This window comes from Pseudopipra pipra, chromosome 21 (assembly GCF_036250125.1).
Source record: "Pseudopipra pipra isolate bDixPip1 chromosome 21, bDixPip1.hap1, whole genome shotgun sequence".
Taxonomy (NCBI): domain Eukaryota; kingdom Metazoa; phylum Chordata; class Aves; order Passeriformes; family Pipridae; genus Pseudopipra; species Pseudopipra pipra.
Genome location: NC_087569.1, coordinates 7,151,467 through 7,167,617, shown reverse-complemented (window position 1 = coordinate 7,167,617; position 16,151 = coordinate 7,151,467). Strand labels below are relative to the sequence as shown.

General features: G+C 48.4%; 1 protein-coding gene across 2 annotated transcripts in view; it reads left to right on the top strand.

Moving 5' to 3' along the window:
- Positions 1-545: 545 nt before the first annotated feature.
- PHF12 (PHD finger protein 12) overlaps positions 546-16,151 on the top strand; it is a 32,398-nt gene continuing 16,792 nt past the window's right edge. The window contains exons 1-3 of one of the 2 annotated variants that reach the window (XM_064677913.1): positions 546-1,005; positions 1,295-1,476; positions 15,576-15,648. In XM_064677913.1, coding sequence (XP_064533983.1) covers positions 940-1,005; positions 1,295-1,476; positions 15,576-15,648 — 321 coding nt within the window. In that variant the 5' untranslated portion in view covers positions 546-939. Of the gene's footprint in view, positions 1,006-1,294; positions 1,477-9,868; positions 9,920-15,575; positions 15,649-16,151 lie in introns of those variants that run through there. The other variant, XM_064677914.1, reaches the window with a different exon arrangement.

Genomic DNA, 16,151 nt, shown 5'->3' with positions numbered 1-16,151 from the left:
GGGGTGCACCCCCATCCCCCTAGGATCCCCATGACCCCTCGAGCCCCCGTGCTCCCCTAAAGGGGGGCGCTGCCGCTTTAAGAGGCGTGGCCTTCAACTGTGTGACGTCATACAAAAACCCCCCGCCCTCTGCTCCCCCGCGCGCCGCGCGCAGGGCGCCCCCTGCCGGCGCTCGCGCGCTCCCCGCCCTGCGTCGTTACGTCACCGGCGTCCGCGCGCTACACCCCCACACCCCTCCCTACTCCCGCCCTGGAACGTGACGGCAGCCACGCGCCTGCGCGAGAAAGGGGCGGAGCCAGGCGGGAAAAGCGGGCGGAGCCAGGCGGGGAAAAGGGTGGAGCCAGACCGGGCGAAGAGAGGCTTCGCGCCTGCGCGGTGGCGCCGCGTGAGTCGCGTTCCGTCCCCCCCCTCGCCCTCCGCCGCCGCCGCTGCCGCCGCGCCAGGTCCGCGCGCGCGGCGCGGGGCGGGCGGGGGGACCCGCGCATGCGCGCGCGACGGGCGGGGCGGGGCGGGGTGCGCGTGCGCGCGGGGCCCGGAGCGTCGGCGCCGCCGCTCTGAGCGCGGGGCGTGCGCGGAGCCAGAGCGGCCGCGGCGGGCGCGGGGCCGCCGCCCCCTCCCTCCCTCCTTCCCTCCCTCTCTCACACGCACACCCACACCCGCTACGCGGCCATGGCAGCGGGCGCCGGGCCCCCCGCGGCCGCCCCCGGACACGGCTGGAGGAGGAGGAGGACGGCGCGCAAGCCGCAGCGGCCCGTGGGATAAGGCCCCGCCGCCCGCCCGCCCCCGCCGCGCCGCGTCCCCTCCCCCCCTCCCCACCATCCCCACAACGCCGCCGTCGCCGCCTCGTCGCGGAGCCGCCGCTGAGGGGCCGCCGCGCGTCCCCCGCCTCGCTCCCTCTCGCCCGGGGGGGGCTCTCGGGGCCGCTCCCGGGCTGGATGAATGTGGGAGAAGATGGAGACCAAGACGATCGTCTACGACCTGGACACCTCTGGGGGGCTCATGGAGGTGAGGCCCGGGGCGCGGCGCGGCGGGGCTGGGCCGGGAAGGCCGCGGGGCTGCAAGATGGCGAGGGACCCCCCCCGGAGCCCCCGTGGCCTTACAAGGAAGTGCGGAGGGACGGAGGCGGCCCCCGGAGAGGCCCTGCCGGACACGGGGCAGGCTCGGCCGGGGCTCTGTGTGTTCCCCGGCGGGCCCGGGACTGCTGTCTCCGCGCTGGGCACGGGGAGGAGGGCGCTGGGCCGGGGTCGGTGCAGCCCCTCAGAGCCCGCTCTGTCTGTTGTGTGTGCATGTGCAGCAAATCCAGGCCCTCCTGGCTCCCCCCAAGAGCGAAGATGGGGAGAAGAAGAGCAGGAGGCCCGAGAAGGAGCCCAGGCGAAGTGGCAGGGCCACTAACCACGATAGCTGCGATAGCTGCAAGGAAGGAGGGGATCTGCTGTGCTGCGATCACTGCCCCGCCGCTTTCCACCTCCAGTGCTGGTAAGGCTCGGCGCTGTCTCCCTCCGGGTCTGCCCGGAGCACCTTCCCTCCCAGCCGCTCCCGCTTCCCGTTAGGTCTCGGGGAGGGGGGGACGCGGGGCCGGGCAGAGCAGGCAGGAACAAAAAAGGAGGTGCAACCCCCACTTGGGTCCATCCTCCCCCCCAGGCTAATCCCCAGCGGCCGAGGTGAAACCTCCCCCTCCCTCACTGCTTTCTATGGGGCCGGGGGGGATCCGTCCCTCTCCTTTCTTTTTGTGCTGAGCAGCGGGCGAGAGGCCTGGAGGAGGAGCGAGGCCGCTGCCTGCGCGGCCTGGCTGCCTTGGTGCTGCCCCTGCCTGGCCTTCCACCCCCCTGCCAGCGGGTAACTTCCTTTCTTCACCCCTTTCCAGGGGTGCCTGGCCTGGGGGGGGACCCTCCGGAGGGCCCTGGCTGGACAGGGAGAGGCGGTGGTGGCGTCTCTGCACCAGGCCTGACGTTCCCAGCGCTTCCGTGCTGCTGCAGCTGCTGGGAATAATGGAGGTTGCTGTCTCTGTGTCTCCCTGCCTCACTGTTTACAATATGGCGACCTTCCTTTAAATTATATTTTTATTCTCAGCGCCATTTTGGCTGCATATATGACTCCCAAACCCTCGCAGCGCTCCCCACAGTATCTCGAATGTGAAAAATACCTTCCCTGTGGAAATCCAGGCCTCCAGACTTTAGCACTGGCCGGGTTTATTCCTTTCCCTCCTTTTTTTCCCGTCCCTCCTGACTCTTCCGACCTGCCTGTCTCATCCATGGGGGTGTCCGCCGTGAGCTGGGGGGGCTGTCGGGTGCTCTCGCTGGGAGTTGTGTGGCTTTGTTGATGAAGGCAGAGCTTTCTGCATGCAAATCCGGGTGCCGGGGTGGGAGCCGAGGCGCGTGTGGAGGCGGTGGCAGAGCTCGAGGCGGTGGAGGCTGCAACGGGAATGTCTCTTGATGCCTTTCCCTCGCAGCTTCCCGAGCTCTTGGCACAAAGCGACCCGCCAAAGGCGGCCTCAACTTTCCGCCCCACAGTTTCTCCCTCCCTGCACCTGGAGCCTGGGCGCATCCGAGGCCTCTTTGCCGAAATCCCCCCCCTTTCAACAGTTGACACAGGCGGGCAGTTTGTGTTAAATTAGCGCAGCCAGAGTGGATAATGGAGTGGAGGAGGGAGCAGGGCAAGTCAAACAGCTGGAGCTCGGGCGTACAGAGTATTCTTCCTTAGGGGAGATTTTTTAACCACATTCCTTTCTCTCTTTCATGCTTTGGAGCTTTGTTTGCCACCCTGTTACAGCTGTCTCCTCTGCTTTTTTTTTTTTTAATTATTATTATTATTCTGTTGGGTTTTTCTTTCTTTCTGATCTCGATTTTTGCTCGATGGTTATTCTGCGTTTCTGTGCTAATTGCAGGTCTGTGAACACTTATTAAACTGGTTGCTGATACCAGGAAAGCTGAGTGTGTGGTCACAGTTGTGTAGGGAGTGTCCCGTTAGCAGCGCGTAGCCAGGCGAACTCGACAATGCTGTAGTGTGCAGCCATGACATCATCCCTCCTACCCTGAGGAAGTGCTACTGGTGGTACTGCAGGTCCTCTAATATTTACTAGGAGGATACTAATTATCATTGGTTTTTGCCCAGTGTTTTTGATGAGCTTTAATTTAAGGGTGGTTTTATTCTTCTGCCGGGCATGGTTGACACATCCCAAGCCTTCTCTTAGTGAGGCTGGAGTGATGGCTAAAACTTCACTTTGGAGGTAGAAGAGCTGTGACTAAGGCTGTAGAGTGACTCTGAGTCCTGGTTAAACCTGACCATAAGTGAGACCACTTTGTGCATGGCTGAATTTCATGGCTTAATTTGGTGAGTTTTGTGTAGTTAGTGAGTGGGAAACAATCATGTGAATCGGATACCTGTAAAGCTTTGGCTGTACCCGAGTTAGTTATGTTGTAATTATTTTAAAAAATGTATCTTTGGCTACCTAATCACTGTTCAGAACAGAAATGAAAGAGGCAATTCTGTTGGTTGTCTTTCCTGGGGGGTGTCTCAGGCAGTCCTTTCGACAGTAGCCCAGACCCTGCTGTGGGAGGTGGCACAGTGTGGAAAGGCTTCACTTAAAGGCCTCCAGCTTGACCTTGGTTCTACCTCCTTCCCTCTGGACCTCTGTCCAACCCTCAGTCATGGCCTTCAGGTGACCCAGGTAGTCTCAAAGGGATGCTCTGGTTTTCTTTTTGTGTTTTCTTCTCTTTACCTCCTACATCTTGCTTAAAGTAAACTTCCGTTCTGGATATAAACTCGGGCATAAAGGCAACACTTGCCATTTCCTTTCTGCCTCCTTTTTTTAGTTAAAGAATAGCAGCTGTAATGCAAGGCTTCATTTTAAGTCGTTTGAATAGCAGTGCTGGAGCACACTAACTGGTTTGTGTTGACAGCTTACCTGTTCTTTAAATGTTTATTGTAAACTTTATTATCAGGTTGCATTGATTATCAGTATAGCATAAAAGAAAACAAAAAAGCAGCTCTTAATTGGCCTAGGATTGGTAATCAGTTGATTAAAGCTGTATAGGAGAGGCCATATTATAAAAGAAAAGGGGTAACAGGGGTGTGATTGGCCCAGCTCAGTGGCCCAGGAGGTAGTTTTGCTCCTTCCTGCATAGAGAAGGTTCTTCTATGTCATGTCGTTTAAACCTGTAGCAAGTTGACTTTGTTAGGTGAGTGCGTGGCCCTCAAACTTCAGCAGTTTGCCTTAACTTCAGTTTAGTACCTAAACCTGTTGTCTTCTGTGGAAAACAGAAGGCACTTGGCCAAAACTCCCAAAACTTTCCAAGTCTGACAGTATTACACAGCTCTGATGGTAAATAACAAGTTTTGTTGATACACTGTGGAAGGACTGCTCTCTTGAATTAATGTAGGTGGAAGTGACTTCCCAATTCATCTGTTGGGGTGTCAGCTCTTCCCACAACTCTGTTTTGTAATCAGTAGTTCAGGATAAAGCTGCTACAGGTACTGTGAGAGTCCATGGGTTAGGAGGGTTCCCACCCTGGCTGCAGATAAACTGACCTGGTGGGAGGGATACGGGAAAGTGTAAAATCCCTTCCAGATACTTAGTTTCAACATACTTGGATTATTATCATAGTCAGATGACTCTCTTCAGGTTTGAATTTACAGAGAGAGATTTTTTGGGTTCTTAGTAGTTGTTGGAAACAGAACGTGGCATCTTTGGCTCTGGAGTCGACGTTTGGTTCTGCTGTTTGCCCATAATCTGCTGCTTTGGGTAATGGCTTAGTGTGTATTTCCATCCTGATGTTCTGCCTTAGCCCAGGCCCCTGGGGATGGTGCATGCTCCTTCTTTACATGATTGAAAACGAATTTTCCAGTAGTACTTCTATTCTTTCCCATTTATATCCTCCTCCTGGCTATGTGATTGTTAGAATTCCCTGTGTTTTCTTGAGCTTGTAGTAAACTTGATTCACATTGAAGCGGGTTTGCAAAGTGACTGATGTTGCAAATTCATTACGGCTTCACTGAAGGATTAGAAAGATCCCCGGGAGAGGAAAAGTTTAGTTAACAAGTTGGGGGAGGGGAGTGACAACAGGAGGGAGAACCAACACAGAACAGTTTTGTGTTTGGTTTTTTTTTCTTTTCTTTCTTTCTATTTTTTTGAAAGTCTCCCTGCCCGGGTTTCTGGTTGGAGGAGCCCAAAAGCGCCAACCTCTCTGAATGCTGCGGTTCAAGTCCCTCTTGTAAATCTCAACGCCGCTGGCTGTGCAGCTCTGCTGGCTTGGCAGAGTGACCTCAGTCGCCTAAAGCTGACCAGTTATGTAAACAGACAGTACCAATTTTGTGGCACTGCCCAGCAAAAAGGTTCCTCGTAGCTGCTGGGTTCACCCCACGGCTGAGCTGGGAGAGGCCGCGTCCGTACCAGGGCCTGCTGCCTCCGTCAAACCTTCTGCAACACCTCCTCGTGTTTATGTTTCCAGTGTTTGGCTCATTTCCCCTCTGATTTGGCAGTCTTCACCGAAGTGCTGGTGTCGAAGAACAGGAGTAACAGAGCTGCAAAGAGCAGCAGAGGAAGCTAAACTGGAGTTTTGCATATTTTCTGTGAGTCACATTGTTTTAGTGCTTCTAACAAAGAATGGAAAAAAGTTGTGTTTGGCTGGTAGGACATCTGATAACTCTTTCCCCACCTTGTTCATATTCTGCTTTATCTTTGGCATTTGGTCTGGCTTTGGTTTTTCACATGAATATTTGTTCTGTGTGAGGGGAGCAAAACAATGGCTTGTCTATTGTCTCAGCTAATCCTTCTCTTAATGGTCATCTTGGGCTGCCTCGGGGGGTTCAGGTGAATCTTAGAGTGATCTGAAGCATCTCTTGCTTCAAGGAGTAGCAGGATGTCTGTGAAGGTGCTGGAGAGGTGAGCTTCATGCCTAATGGTGACTAGGAGCGGGCTTTCAGTACATCAAATTACGTAACAGCTTCAGAAAAGCTTGTAGTTTAAGTGCAGAAAGTTTTTATAATGAGGCTTTCTGTTTGTTTGGGGTTCTTTTACAGTAAATGACTGGCAAAACCCTACTTTAGTGTTTATATAATTGCGTTTTGAAGGTCAGAGTAAGCTGTTCTGTTCCCAGTAGTCATTTAAATGTATCTATCTTAACCGATACTTTGTTAAAACAATGTTGGTTTAAGTATGTGCTTAAAAAAAAAACAAACCACCAACTTTTTGTTTTTATGTATTTCTGGTCTGATATTTTGGTAGCAGTGGGGCCAGAGTAGGATCCTAAGGCAGAAGGAAGCGATTGCACAGAGGGTCACTACGCGTGCGCCTGCAGATGTGGTAACATGATCAGTCTTGGCAGCTCTGCTCTGCAAAGTCGTGCCAATGAGATTTTTCACTCTCCTTATTTTGTCCTAAATCTCCTGATGCAAAGGCAGATGAGGTCAGCCCAAATCTTATGGACTTGAGCTGAGGGCACCAGAAAACCATTCACGGTAATAATTTGATGAACTGGTGATTTTGGGGATTTGCAAACCACCATTCTCACCTGTGTGTGTGGATGTTGCTTGCGTTTAACTGAGTGTGAGCAGATTTTGCAGTGTGGGCAGGAGTTGGGCGTTCGGACTGAGCCGTGGATCCCTGCTGCCACTCCCAACATCAGTGTGGAGTGGTAGAAGCCATGCATTGGGATTCTAAAGTCGAGGATTCAAAGTTGAGGAGGACGATGTTTAGCTGCTTCATTTAAGCTTTGCCTTCAGACATGGCTGCTGCCTGGGCTGGTGTTACGTCAAACACCTGCATTGATCTGGAGCTGTTTTAAAGGGCACAGTACAACACTGAATAAGGAAAGTTTTCCATTGTTTTGTCCCTTGGCTTGGGAAAGTGCCAATTTTATGTTGACCAGGACTTGTGGAACTGAAAAGTCTTTTTTTTTTTTTTTTGTGCTGCTACGGGGTCCGCGTCTGAGTTGACTCCTCAGGATTAGGAGGATGCAGCAGCTTGCTTGAGGTAGGGTTCACTGCTTTGTTCCTGCTGCTCCAGAGCTGGTCTTTCCTGGTATGTCAGCCTGCAGGCATGACTCATGGGAGCCTTTCACAACACGGAAAGGTCTTCCCAGAGGAATTCCAGCTCCTCCAGGCATTTGCAAAGGAAATTCTTAATTGGATTAGATTCATAATACTAATCTGCTAATGACTGTTTGTTATGGAGATCTTGGAATTATCTTGTAAATATATTCACCTTCTTTTAGCTGCCTTCTGTCTTTTTATCACATACAAGCTCAGTGTTGTTAAGATTGTACAGCCGCCAGCAGATCTGATAGTTGGGAATGGGAGGACTCCTGTGTTTATTACACGAGATCGTATAATGCTCGTAATTATTCCCTCTTTCTCCATGTCTCAGTGTTGCTCTAGGTGGGGTAGTAAAAGGGAAGCAGAGATGATTGGCACGCCTGACATCCGGCTGTACTTCTCTTACCGCGGGTGTGAAGGACATCCCGGGTGGGGAGTGCCCCTGTACAGTTGTCAGTGACAGAACTGCGTATTTGTAGCAAGGATTGGGCCTAAACATGCATTTCCCCCCTAAAACAGACCTTTTTGGGTTGTAGGTGCTGTTGTTGTGGTGTGGGGAGCACCTGCAGGAGGGCAGGGCTCCTGCGTGTCTTTATGTAGGACAGACTGAGTCAATTTGAGATTTCGTTGTAGTGTTGATGCTGAAATAGTTTTTCAACACCAGCATCAATGCTTCCGTTTATTGACCCACACCAGTGGATGTTAAAGTGTTTTTGTTGCTAGACTGACTCACTGATATGTGTCGGGTTCTCGAGTTTTTCCTGTGCTCTGGAGCCCTTAATACTTGAGTCAGTAGCAAATAGCAGGAATCTACTGTGAAGAAAGGGAACATTTACTTCCAGAGTAGGAAAGAGGTGCATCTCCCTAAAAGCAAGTGTGACAGTCTGATTATTTAGGGAGTGCTGTCTGTTGGAATATAAATCATGTGAGAAGGATGTACCCATTTTGTTTTTTTTTTTTTTTTAAACCAGTCAGGAAGTAAGCTTGGACTTGTGAAAATGCAAATGTATGTGGGGATATAACATGGCTTTGTTACAAGCGAGTGTAGGCAAAAATGTCTTGCCACGTCAGGTTACTGACTAAACTTGTGATTTTTGTGACACAGATTGTCAGAGTTGGCTTTTCCTTCTTATAGTAATTGATCTATGCTGTGTCCAACTCCATTGCTCGCTAGATGTCTGCCCAGCTTCCTCGAAGGAATGCTGCAGTATCCAGTAACTCTGTAAGCTGAGTAAAAATAGTGTTGTAGCTTCCCTTTAATAAAGGGGTTGACAGATACCGGTTGTAATGCACTCACATACCTTTTTAGGGTATGGAGTAAATGCTAGAGCCAAAAATTAAGGAAAAAAATGTGTATAAATCATTGTTCCTGTTGATGTATCAGATCTTGAGCACAAAAGGCAAAGAGCATCTCGGCCAGCTGGGGGGAATCGAGCGCCTGAACCCAACTCTAACCCATTTCTGCTGACGTGTGCTCTGCACGAGTCACTTGAAGCAAACTAGATGGAGCTGGAGATTACCGACTTTGAACCCTGCAGAAAGCAGTGGCCTGAGGATACAATTTAGCAAGCTGAAAACCCCATGCTGAATTTCTGGCAAGCGCTAGTGATTGGTGTGAAACACCTGCCTGTATAGCCTCTGACTTTGGGCACGGCATCATGTGAACTTCCCAGTGATCTCCGTCTAGAATAGCAACAGGAGCAAGATATGAAGGTGATCTGGAAAAGGCAGAAAAGAATGTATACCCTGCTCTAAGGCTTTTTTTTTTTGGTGGATATTTCTGTCTCTGCTCTTTTTTCTCTCTTCCCCAGTGTTCTTGGGAAAGCCTAGTCCACATGTAGATGTCAGAATTACACTTCACTTGTGCCTGTGTGAAGACAAATTCATGCTTTTGCTTTTATGGGTCTGTCCTTCATCCTCTTCTAATGTGCTGCTTTCCTTTTTTCCACCTTATTGCTTCTGTCCTTTCACCCCTGTCTCCTTTGAACACATTCAGCATGGCTGGGGCTGAATGTGTTCACTTCTCAGAAACCTCTCAGACCTGTGTTTTGATTATTTTTTTCCCACCAGAGATGTCTCTTCATTTACTGTTCTTTAAAGATAAAATTGGATGAAGTGATTCTCAACAGGGCTGTGTTGTTCCTCAGCCTTCTTTCTTTTCCCTGATGCTGCCCTATGTGTCATCCTGCTTTGAGAAGATGACTTCTAATCTGTTAAGAAGATGGTGCTGTAAAGATCTGAACACTTAATAATGAACCTGGACATTGAATTCAGGCTATTGTTACTATTGTCTGCAGCACAGGCATGAGTGATGCCTCGGAAAGAAACAGGAGTCAGAATGTGCAGAACGTCTGAATTTCTGTGTCTGACCCACATTTTTCGAAGTCAACAATTCTTCCTATAGACTTCCATGATTTCTGCTTATAGATACAAAGCTGGATGGTTCCCCAAGCAGATATGTCTCAAATATCAAACTAATTAAAAAATAATAATCAAAATCCCCTCACTGCAGTACAGGTGGTATTATACACTTTTTTTAACGAATATTTATTTTTTTATATGTGTATTTGTTTTTATATATATGTGGAAATTTAATACCTTAAAAAATAATACTTCCTTTAATTTTTTGTCAGCTGTTAGTGAGGGTAATAACTAACGGGTTGTCTAGGGAATGGTCAGGTTCTTTCTATAAATAGAAGTAACTAATTACATCAGGTGATCACATGTTTACATGCAGCTTATCCAGTTTATTGGACTCTCCTGCTTGTCAGGTTGGAGGCAAAAAAAGTTCTACTTCATGCCTTTGGAGGAAACTTTTCTGATTCCCCATGAACCTCAGGATTGTCTGCGCATGAGGGCACAGGGAGGAGGCGGGACCCCAGTGAAGGTAGGAAGGGAGCTGAGGTAAGGTAGATAACACCTGCTTCCATGAGGCTGTACTTTCTCTTCCCAGGATGAGAGTAGCAGGAGGGATTTGATGAAGGATACAAGTAAATAAGTCCACTGACTTCGAAATTTACAGAATACTCCCAAAATTCATGACATGCTTGTGAAATGGTACCTGGTTCTTAGGAACATGGTAGTACTGCTGCCAGAGGCTGGAACTGCTGGCCAAGCCCTTGCAGTGTTGAACACTGGCTGGTATGGAAGGCAGAAATAAGCAAACAGTGAATGAAATTTTGGTGTCTGGAATAGCCAGCAATGCTGTTTCTTAAACTTTTAAGAGCTCGAGTCTTCCTCCACTCTTTTAGCATCATGTAGATGGATTATGTTAGTGTACTTTTATTTTTTCCTTGCATGCATCTTGTTTCTCTCTGTCTGCCCACATAATGGTGTTTTAACCCTGCTTCTGTTCTCTGTCTGTTGCTGAACCCTTATTTCCAGCTCTGGCCATGCTGTTGGAAAGATGCATGCTAAGCAGATGCAGTGTTCCAGATGATGGGATAATTGGTGACCTGTGAAACAGTCATTTCTGTTCCCTTCCTTGCATGGTGGCAGCCAAAATAATCATGTTCCGACCTGTTTGGTGGTGTCCAGGTCTCCTTGCTGGATGTTACTAATTTAGAACTTTTTATATGCATGCTCAAGTTCACTTCAGTGTAAACAAAGTTGTGCTGGCTGCTGTCAAGCTTTTTTCACTGGTTCCTTCAGGACTTGTTGCACCACAGGTAGAAGTATAGTGGCTGATGCTCTGTGTTTAATGTGAATTGCACTGCTGGCTTCAAATAGGTATAACTTATAAAATGTGTGAGCCTAATTGAGACCAGAAAGTTCCTGAAACTCTGTTACTTTTAATGTGATCGGGTCATGCTTAGAGGTCTGTAAAGACTAAAATTATGCCAGGTTTATCTGAAGTTTGGTCTCATTATTGTTGCTTGAGAAATCTTTGGCTTCTTCAGGAAGACTGTTCCTTGTACAGCTGAGTGTCATAGTTTATCTATGTTAACGAGCAGAACTTGGAGACTTCGCTGAATAATTTGCACTAAGGAATAATCCTGACACTAGTGGAAGAGAGGAGAGATCTGACAGTGTTCCTATTAACCATGTTTGAGGTAATTGAAGTCTGACTTTTGTCTTCAGAAAAGAGTAAGCTCTGCATTGATCGAAGAGTACAGGAGGAAGGTAAGGGAGTTGCAGTGGGGAGGAACTCAAGGGGAGCTGCAGCTGTTGGCTTGTTTGGTGTGGTTTTATTCTGTATAAGTTGGAGGCTCATGGTGCTGGGTTCCAGGTGTCCTCCTCCAGCCGGGTTTTGGAGCAGCTGTGAGCAGAAATGTGTAACTTGGGCGCAGTAGAAATGTTCCAAAGAGCTGAATTTGTAAATGATGCAACTTTCCCTGTTTCTCAATGGGGCTCTTGTAATGCACTGACAGCGAGGTTGGTTTCCTGGTTTGTTTTAGCTGCCATTGAGGCCCTGCTGTAGGAAGCCAGGGAGCCTTGTTCTTTATGAAGCTGGTAGAACAGCTGTAGCTCTATCCATCATAGGGATAAATAGGAGTCCGATAGAAGAGCTGAAAGCCTTCTTCCTTTAACTGGCAAACATAACCAGCATCCTTCATTATCAGCCTGTCATTGAGTCTTGGTAAGTTAATGAAAAGTTTTCTGAGAAGGAAAAATGTGTTTGCCTGCATATTTTCATAGGGTCACTGTTTTCCACACACACAGAAAAAAATATTTAAGTCCGATTGTTGAAAACAACTGACATGAAAGAGAAGTTATTGAAGAAAGCTTCACCAGACACTGGTTTGTTTTCTTGCCACCATTTATCCCAGCTGGTAACTGGCTGTATCCTGGTGGGTCCAGAGCATGCTTTCCATAGTGTCAGCGTGCCTTTGACGCAAGATGGCCTGGAATGCTGTGTGTAAATAACCTCAGGTCTGCTTATAACTGGTTCCTTTGAGAGCTGCGGCCCAGTTTGTATTGGAGAAGGTGCCATTCCTTGGAGCATTTTGTTTACCTATTTATTGAGGTCAGCAAAGTGAGGAGTAATTATGGGATTTAGACTAACAACAGGCATCTGATGTATGAGAGCTCCAGAGTGTGAAATTGAAAAGCTAAGTGGCTTCATGCTATCATTTGCTTGATAAAAACTCCTAATATACTCTTGAAGATTTTTTTATTTCATCATAGGCATTTAAATTTTATTTAAGGGAGGATTTGTGTAGCGTCCTGACGATGGCAGAGCAATGCTTGACAACACATCTGATATGAATTTCAGAAGATACTAAACTTATTTAGAAAAAGCCATGAGACTGGTATTATGGCAAGTGACTCCGTGTCATTGTAGTGGTTTTGACTAGGCAGTGATAAACATCTCCTTTAGTTTTCAGAGGCTTTGTATGAGTTGATCTTCCAGGTGTTTTTAAGTCGGCATGTGTTTTTCAGGGCTGTCTTTGTCTTAAATCCAGAAACATGTTCTGCTGAGCAGATTTGATTTGGGTCACATCAAACCTTTCAGATAAACCAGCCCTGGGCACCAGTATTGCCTGTGATGACAGAAGGGGGAACTTTCTGAAATGAAGGTTTAGCAAAATTGTACTGAAAAGCACAACTGACTGGTGTGTAGTTGAAAGGAGATGTGTTGTAACTGAAGATAAAGTTGGTGCTGTACAATTCCAGGTCCTGTTGGCAGCAAACACTGATGGCTGGAGCTGTGCATGCTAATGAACCTATGAAAGATAGAGAGAAAAGGGCCATGGTGCTCCTGCCAAAGTGCTAATTCTTACCTTGCTTATGAAGATCAAGTATCTTTTTCAGATTTAAAACTCAGTTTCTTTTATGCTTACAGTAAAAGGTTGAAGAATGTGGTCATACCTAGTCAATTAAAACAGCATTCTTTAGCGCTTCCCTGGCTTTCTGCTGAGACCCAGGCAATGCTCTGTGCTTGCTGCGAGGCCAGCAGTGCAGGAGCAGCCTTCATCAGTCTTTGTTAGCACGGCGAGCTGCCTTGATGAACAGTTCATTAACCAGGAGAGGCAGAATCAGTCTTTTAATACACTTGCCATAGCAGCTAGGCCCTGACAGTGAGCAGAAAACCTCAGGAGGCTTGTCTGAGCTCTAAAACCTTGCTGCTGGTCTGAAACAAATCTTTCCCCTCCTTCCACAGGCCTTTGGGTAGCAGCATTCATTAAAATGCTTCTTTAATAGTACCGCGTACGTAGGATTTCATGGTTGTGGAACAGATAGTTCAAACACAACAAATGGGACAATAACATCCACATTTGAGAAGAAACCTGTTCTGACTCTTCCAGGCATCTCTCAAGGTTCACCGTGGTATTAATTGTTTCATTGTAAAATGCGTAAGATTGAGGTAACAGTTAAAACAAATAACCGGAGGCATCTGGCAGCGCGTGGATCCCTGGCACGCTGCACATGGCGGGATGGGGCAGACGTGTTCCCAGCAGTTCAGGCACGCTCGTCAGGAGCTTCAGAGGGTAAAAATTCACTAGGAACGAATCAAAGTCTGTGGTTTTTCTTCCCCTCGGGTGCTGGGAGGGGAGAGGGGAATGGACCAGATGAATCTGTACTTGGCTCTAGCTGCAGATCTAAGAGCTCGATTTCTAGCAGGAGTAAAACCTGAGCTATTGCAGGATCCACCTTAGGACTCAGCATGGATTTATGCTGCAGCAAGCACACGGGGATCATTTGTTACTCTCCTCCTTCTACCCCCCTTCCCTGCTTCTGTCAGCAAAAGATTAGTTTGGGGCAGGGGGGAGTTACAGCTTCAGCCAAGCATTTGAGGCTCTGTGTGAAGCAGCCAGTAGTGCAGGCTTTGGTGCTCTCATCTAGAGCCTGATCCCTTGTTCATCCAAGTCCTCCAGGAAATGAGAAACATAAGCTGCAGGTATGTTAGTGCATATATGCAGAGCACTGCGCTTCTGGAGCGCCTGGAACACGGAGGCCTCTGAAACCCTGCACTCCTCCTCAAAATGGCTGCCAGATGTGTTGGCTCTACTGAATTCCCCGGAGCCTGACACCAGAAATGCTGAGGTTATTACCAGCTTGGTTCTTGCAGTGTTCTTCCTTCAGTCTTCCAGGCGCGGTGTTGCAAGAGCGAGCGTGACCCCGGATGGCTGCAGTACCTGCGGAGGCTGTCGCTGGCAGGCTGGCGAGCTCGGGGCAAGGCTCGCCGGGACTCTGTTTAAACAAAGGAAGCGTGTTTGTTTTTACAGTTCGGGCTTGGGAGCCTGGGCTGGGATCCTGTGCCATTTCCCTGTGCTAGGAGCAAGATTCTCGAGGAAGACAGTCTCTCCCTTTGCTGCAAAGCACAGCTCTTCCTGGTCGACAAATACACATCTTATCCTCTCTGGTTTGTCGGGGATGGAGACTTGGGAAAGCTGAACTCAGATTTGGTTTGATACCTGTCTGTAGGTGCAATAAACTGTATAGGGACTCCTGAACTACAGTCTGGCTGTCCAGTGTGGCTCCTTGGGCCAGTCTTGTAAGCCCCTTGCTGGTGTGGCTGCACCACTGCTTGATCCCCTTGTGACCCTGTCAGTCCCAGTGGATCCCTTGCAACCCATTTCCCAGTCCGTGGGAAATGGAGCTTCCAGATCTTGCAGTAGTGCATCTATCTGAGTGTTCAGCACAAGAGAGCAGACTTGCTATGCAGCTACCTCTAGCAAAAGAAGGCAGAACTTTTAAAAGTATTATCTTAAGCCACAGTGCGTGGTAACTGACTGTTTTTCTGCCAGCAGGTACACTTTCCCTGCCACAGTCAGCAGTTTGTTCAAATAACAAATCTTAATGATAGAGGTGTTGGAAAGTACTTGAGTTAGTAGTAGGATCTGTAAGGAAAGTGTATCATCTAACATATGCTGCTCTGCCTTTTACTGAGGAAAAGTGTTTCTCAAAATAGTCCTCCTTACTCCTTCGTCTAATTTGCTTTGGTTTATTTCTAGCATCAAAAAGAGAATGTCATTTCACTGTGATACAGCTTTTATAGTAAGTGCAGATCCATATGAGTAGGATGTATCCTGTGCTTCATAGCCAAGGCAGGCTGTATATGGTGACACTTTTAAGACTATTTGGGTTGTCTTAAGATAGCAAGTGGTTTCCACCATTAACTGAGTGTGCCCAGGGATGGAGTGCATCGGAATCAGTGGGCAGACTTCATGGCAGCTTGTTCAGTTGGACTCACTGCAAATCCAAGGGATGGAAATGCCTGGATTTATGACTGTGCTTACTGCACGGGAATCTGTGCAGTCTTACGTGGAGTAATCAAGTTATTTAAGGATGCGTGGTGTTGCAGGGGGAGGTATGTGTGTTGAACACTAGTGAATCTTCCATTTATCTTTGCTGTTCAATTCTAAGAGTGTTCTGAAACCGTGGAGCTGAAATGGGTGTCATGGAAGAATGGCTTCTTGGAGGTGTCTGGCTAAGTGGATGTATGGGCGAGCAAATCCAGGGAGCTTCACCATAAATAAAAGGAAGTGCCTGGGAGCGGAACCTGCAGAGCTGCCCTGACTGGGGCTGTGTGTACGTGAGAAGAGTTCCAGAAATAACAGTAAATAACAGTAAAGCCTTGCTTTGTGCTTCTCTTGTAGCAACCCTCCACTCAGCGAGGAAATGCTGCCGCCGGGGGAGTGGATGTGCCACCGCTGCACCGTGCGCCGCAAGGTAAAGCCTCTCCTGACAGACATGATCCCTGCCTTTCTGACTGTCCATTTGAAACCTGAATCCTCTGGTTCATACCTGCCTCTCCCCTCAATGTGTACATACACTGCCAGAGTTGCTCTTTGTGCTTGCAGATGTAAAGGGCTTTGTTAGGAACAGGCTCAAAGAAAACTAAGGGGTCTTGATGAGAGACCCTCGTGATATTTTTTACCTTGCTACTAGGAGCTAAAACCAAAGTGCCTGATACATTCTTGCCAAGCTGTGCCTTTTAAACTGTTTTCCTTCCCCCCATTTCTGGAAAGGAGGGAGAGCTGAGGTGCAAAGGAAATCAGAATGGCTCCCCTGCTCGAGGAGGTGAGCTGTCTACAGGCAGACCAAGAATCATGTTAATGCAGCTTTGGCATCAGGGCTGTGATTCTGGTTAATGTGTGTCTTTTAGAAATGTGACTTCACAGAAGTCGCACATCAGCAGAGGGTGAAATCACAGTGAGTTATGATTTCCTGGG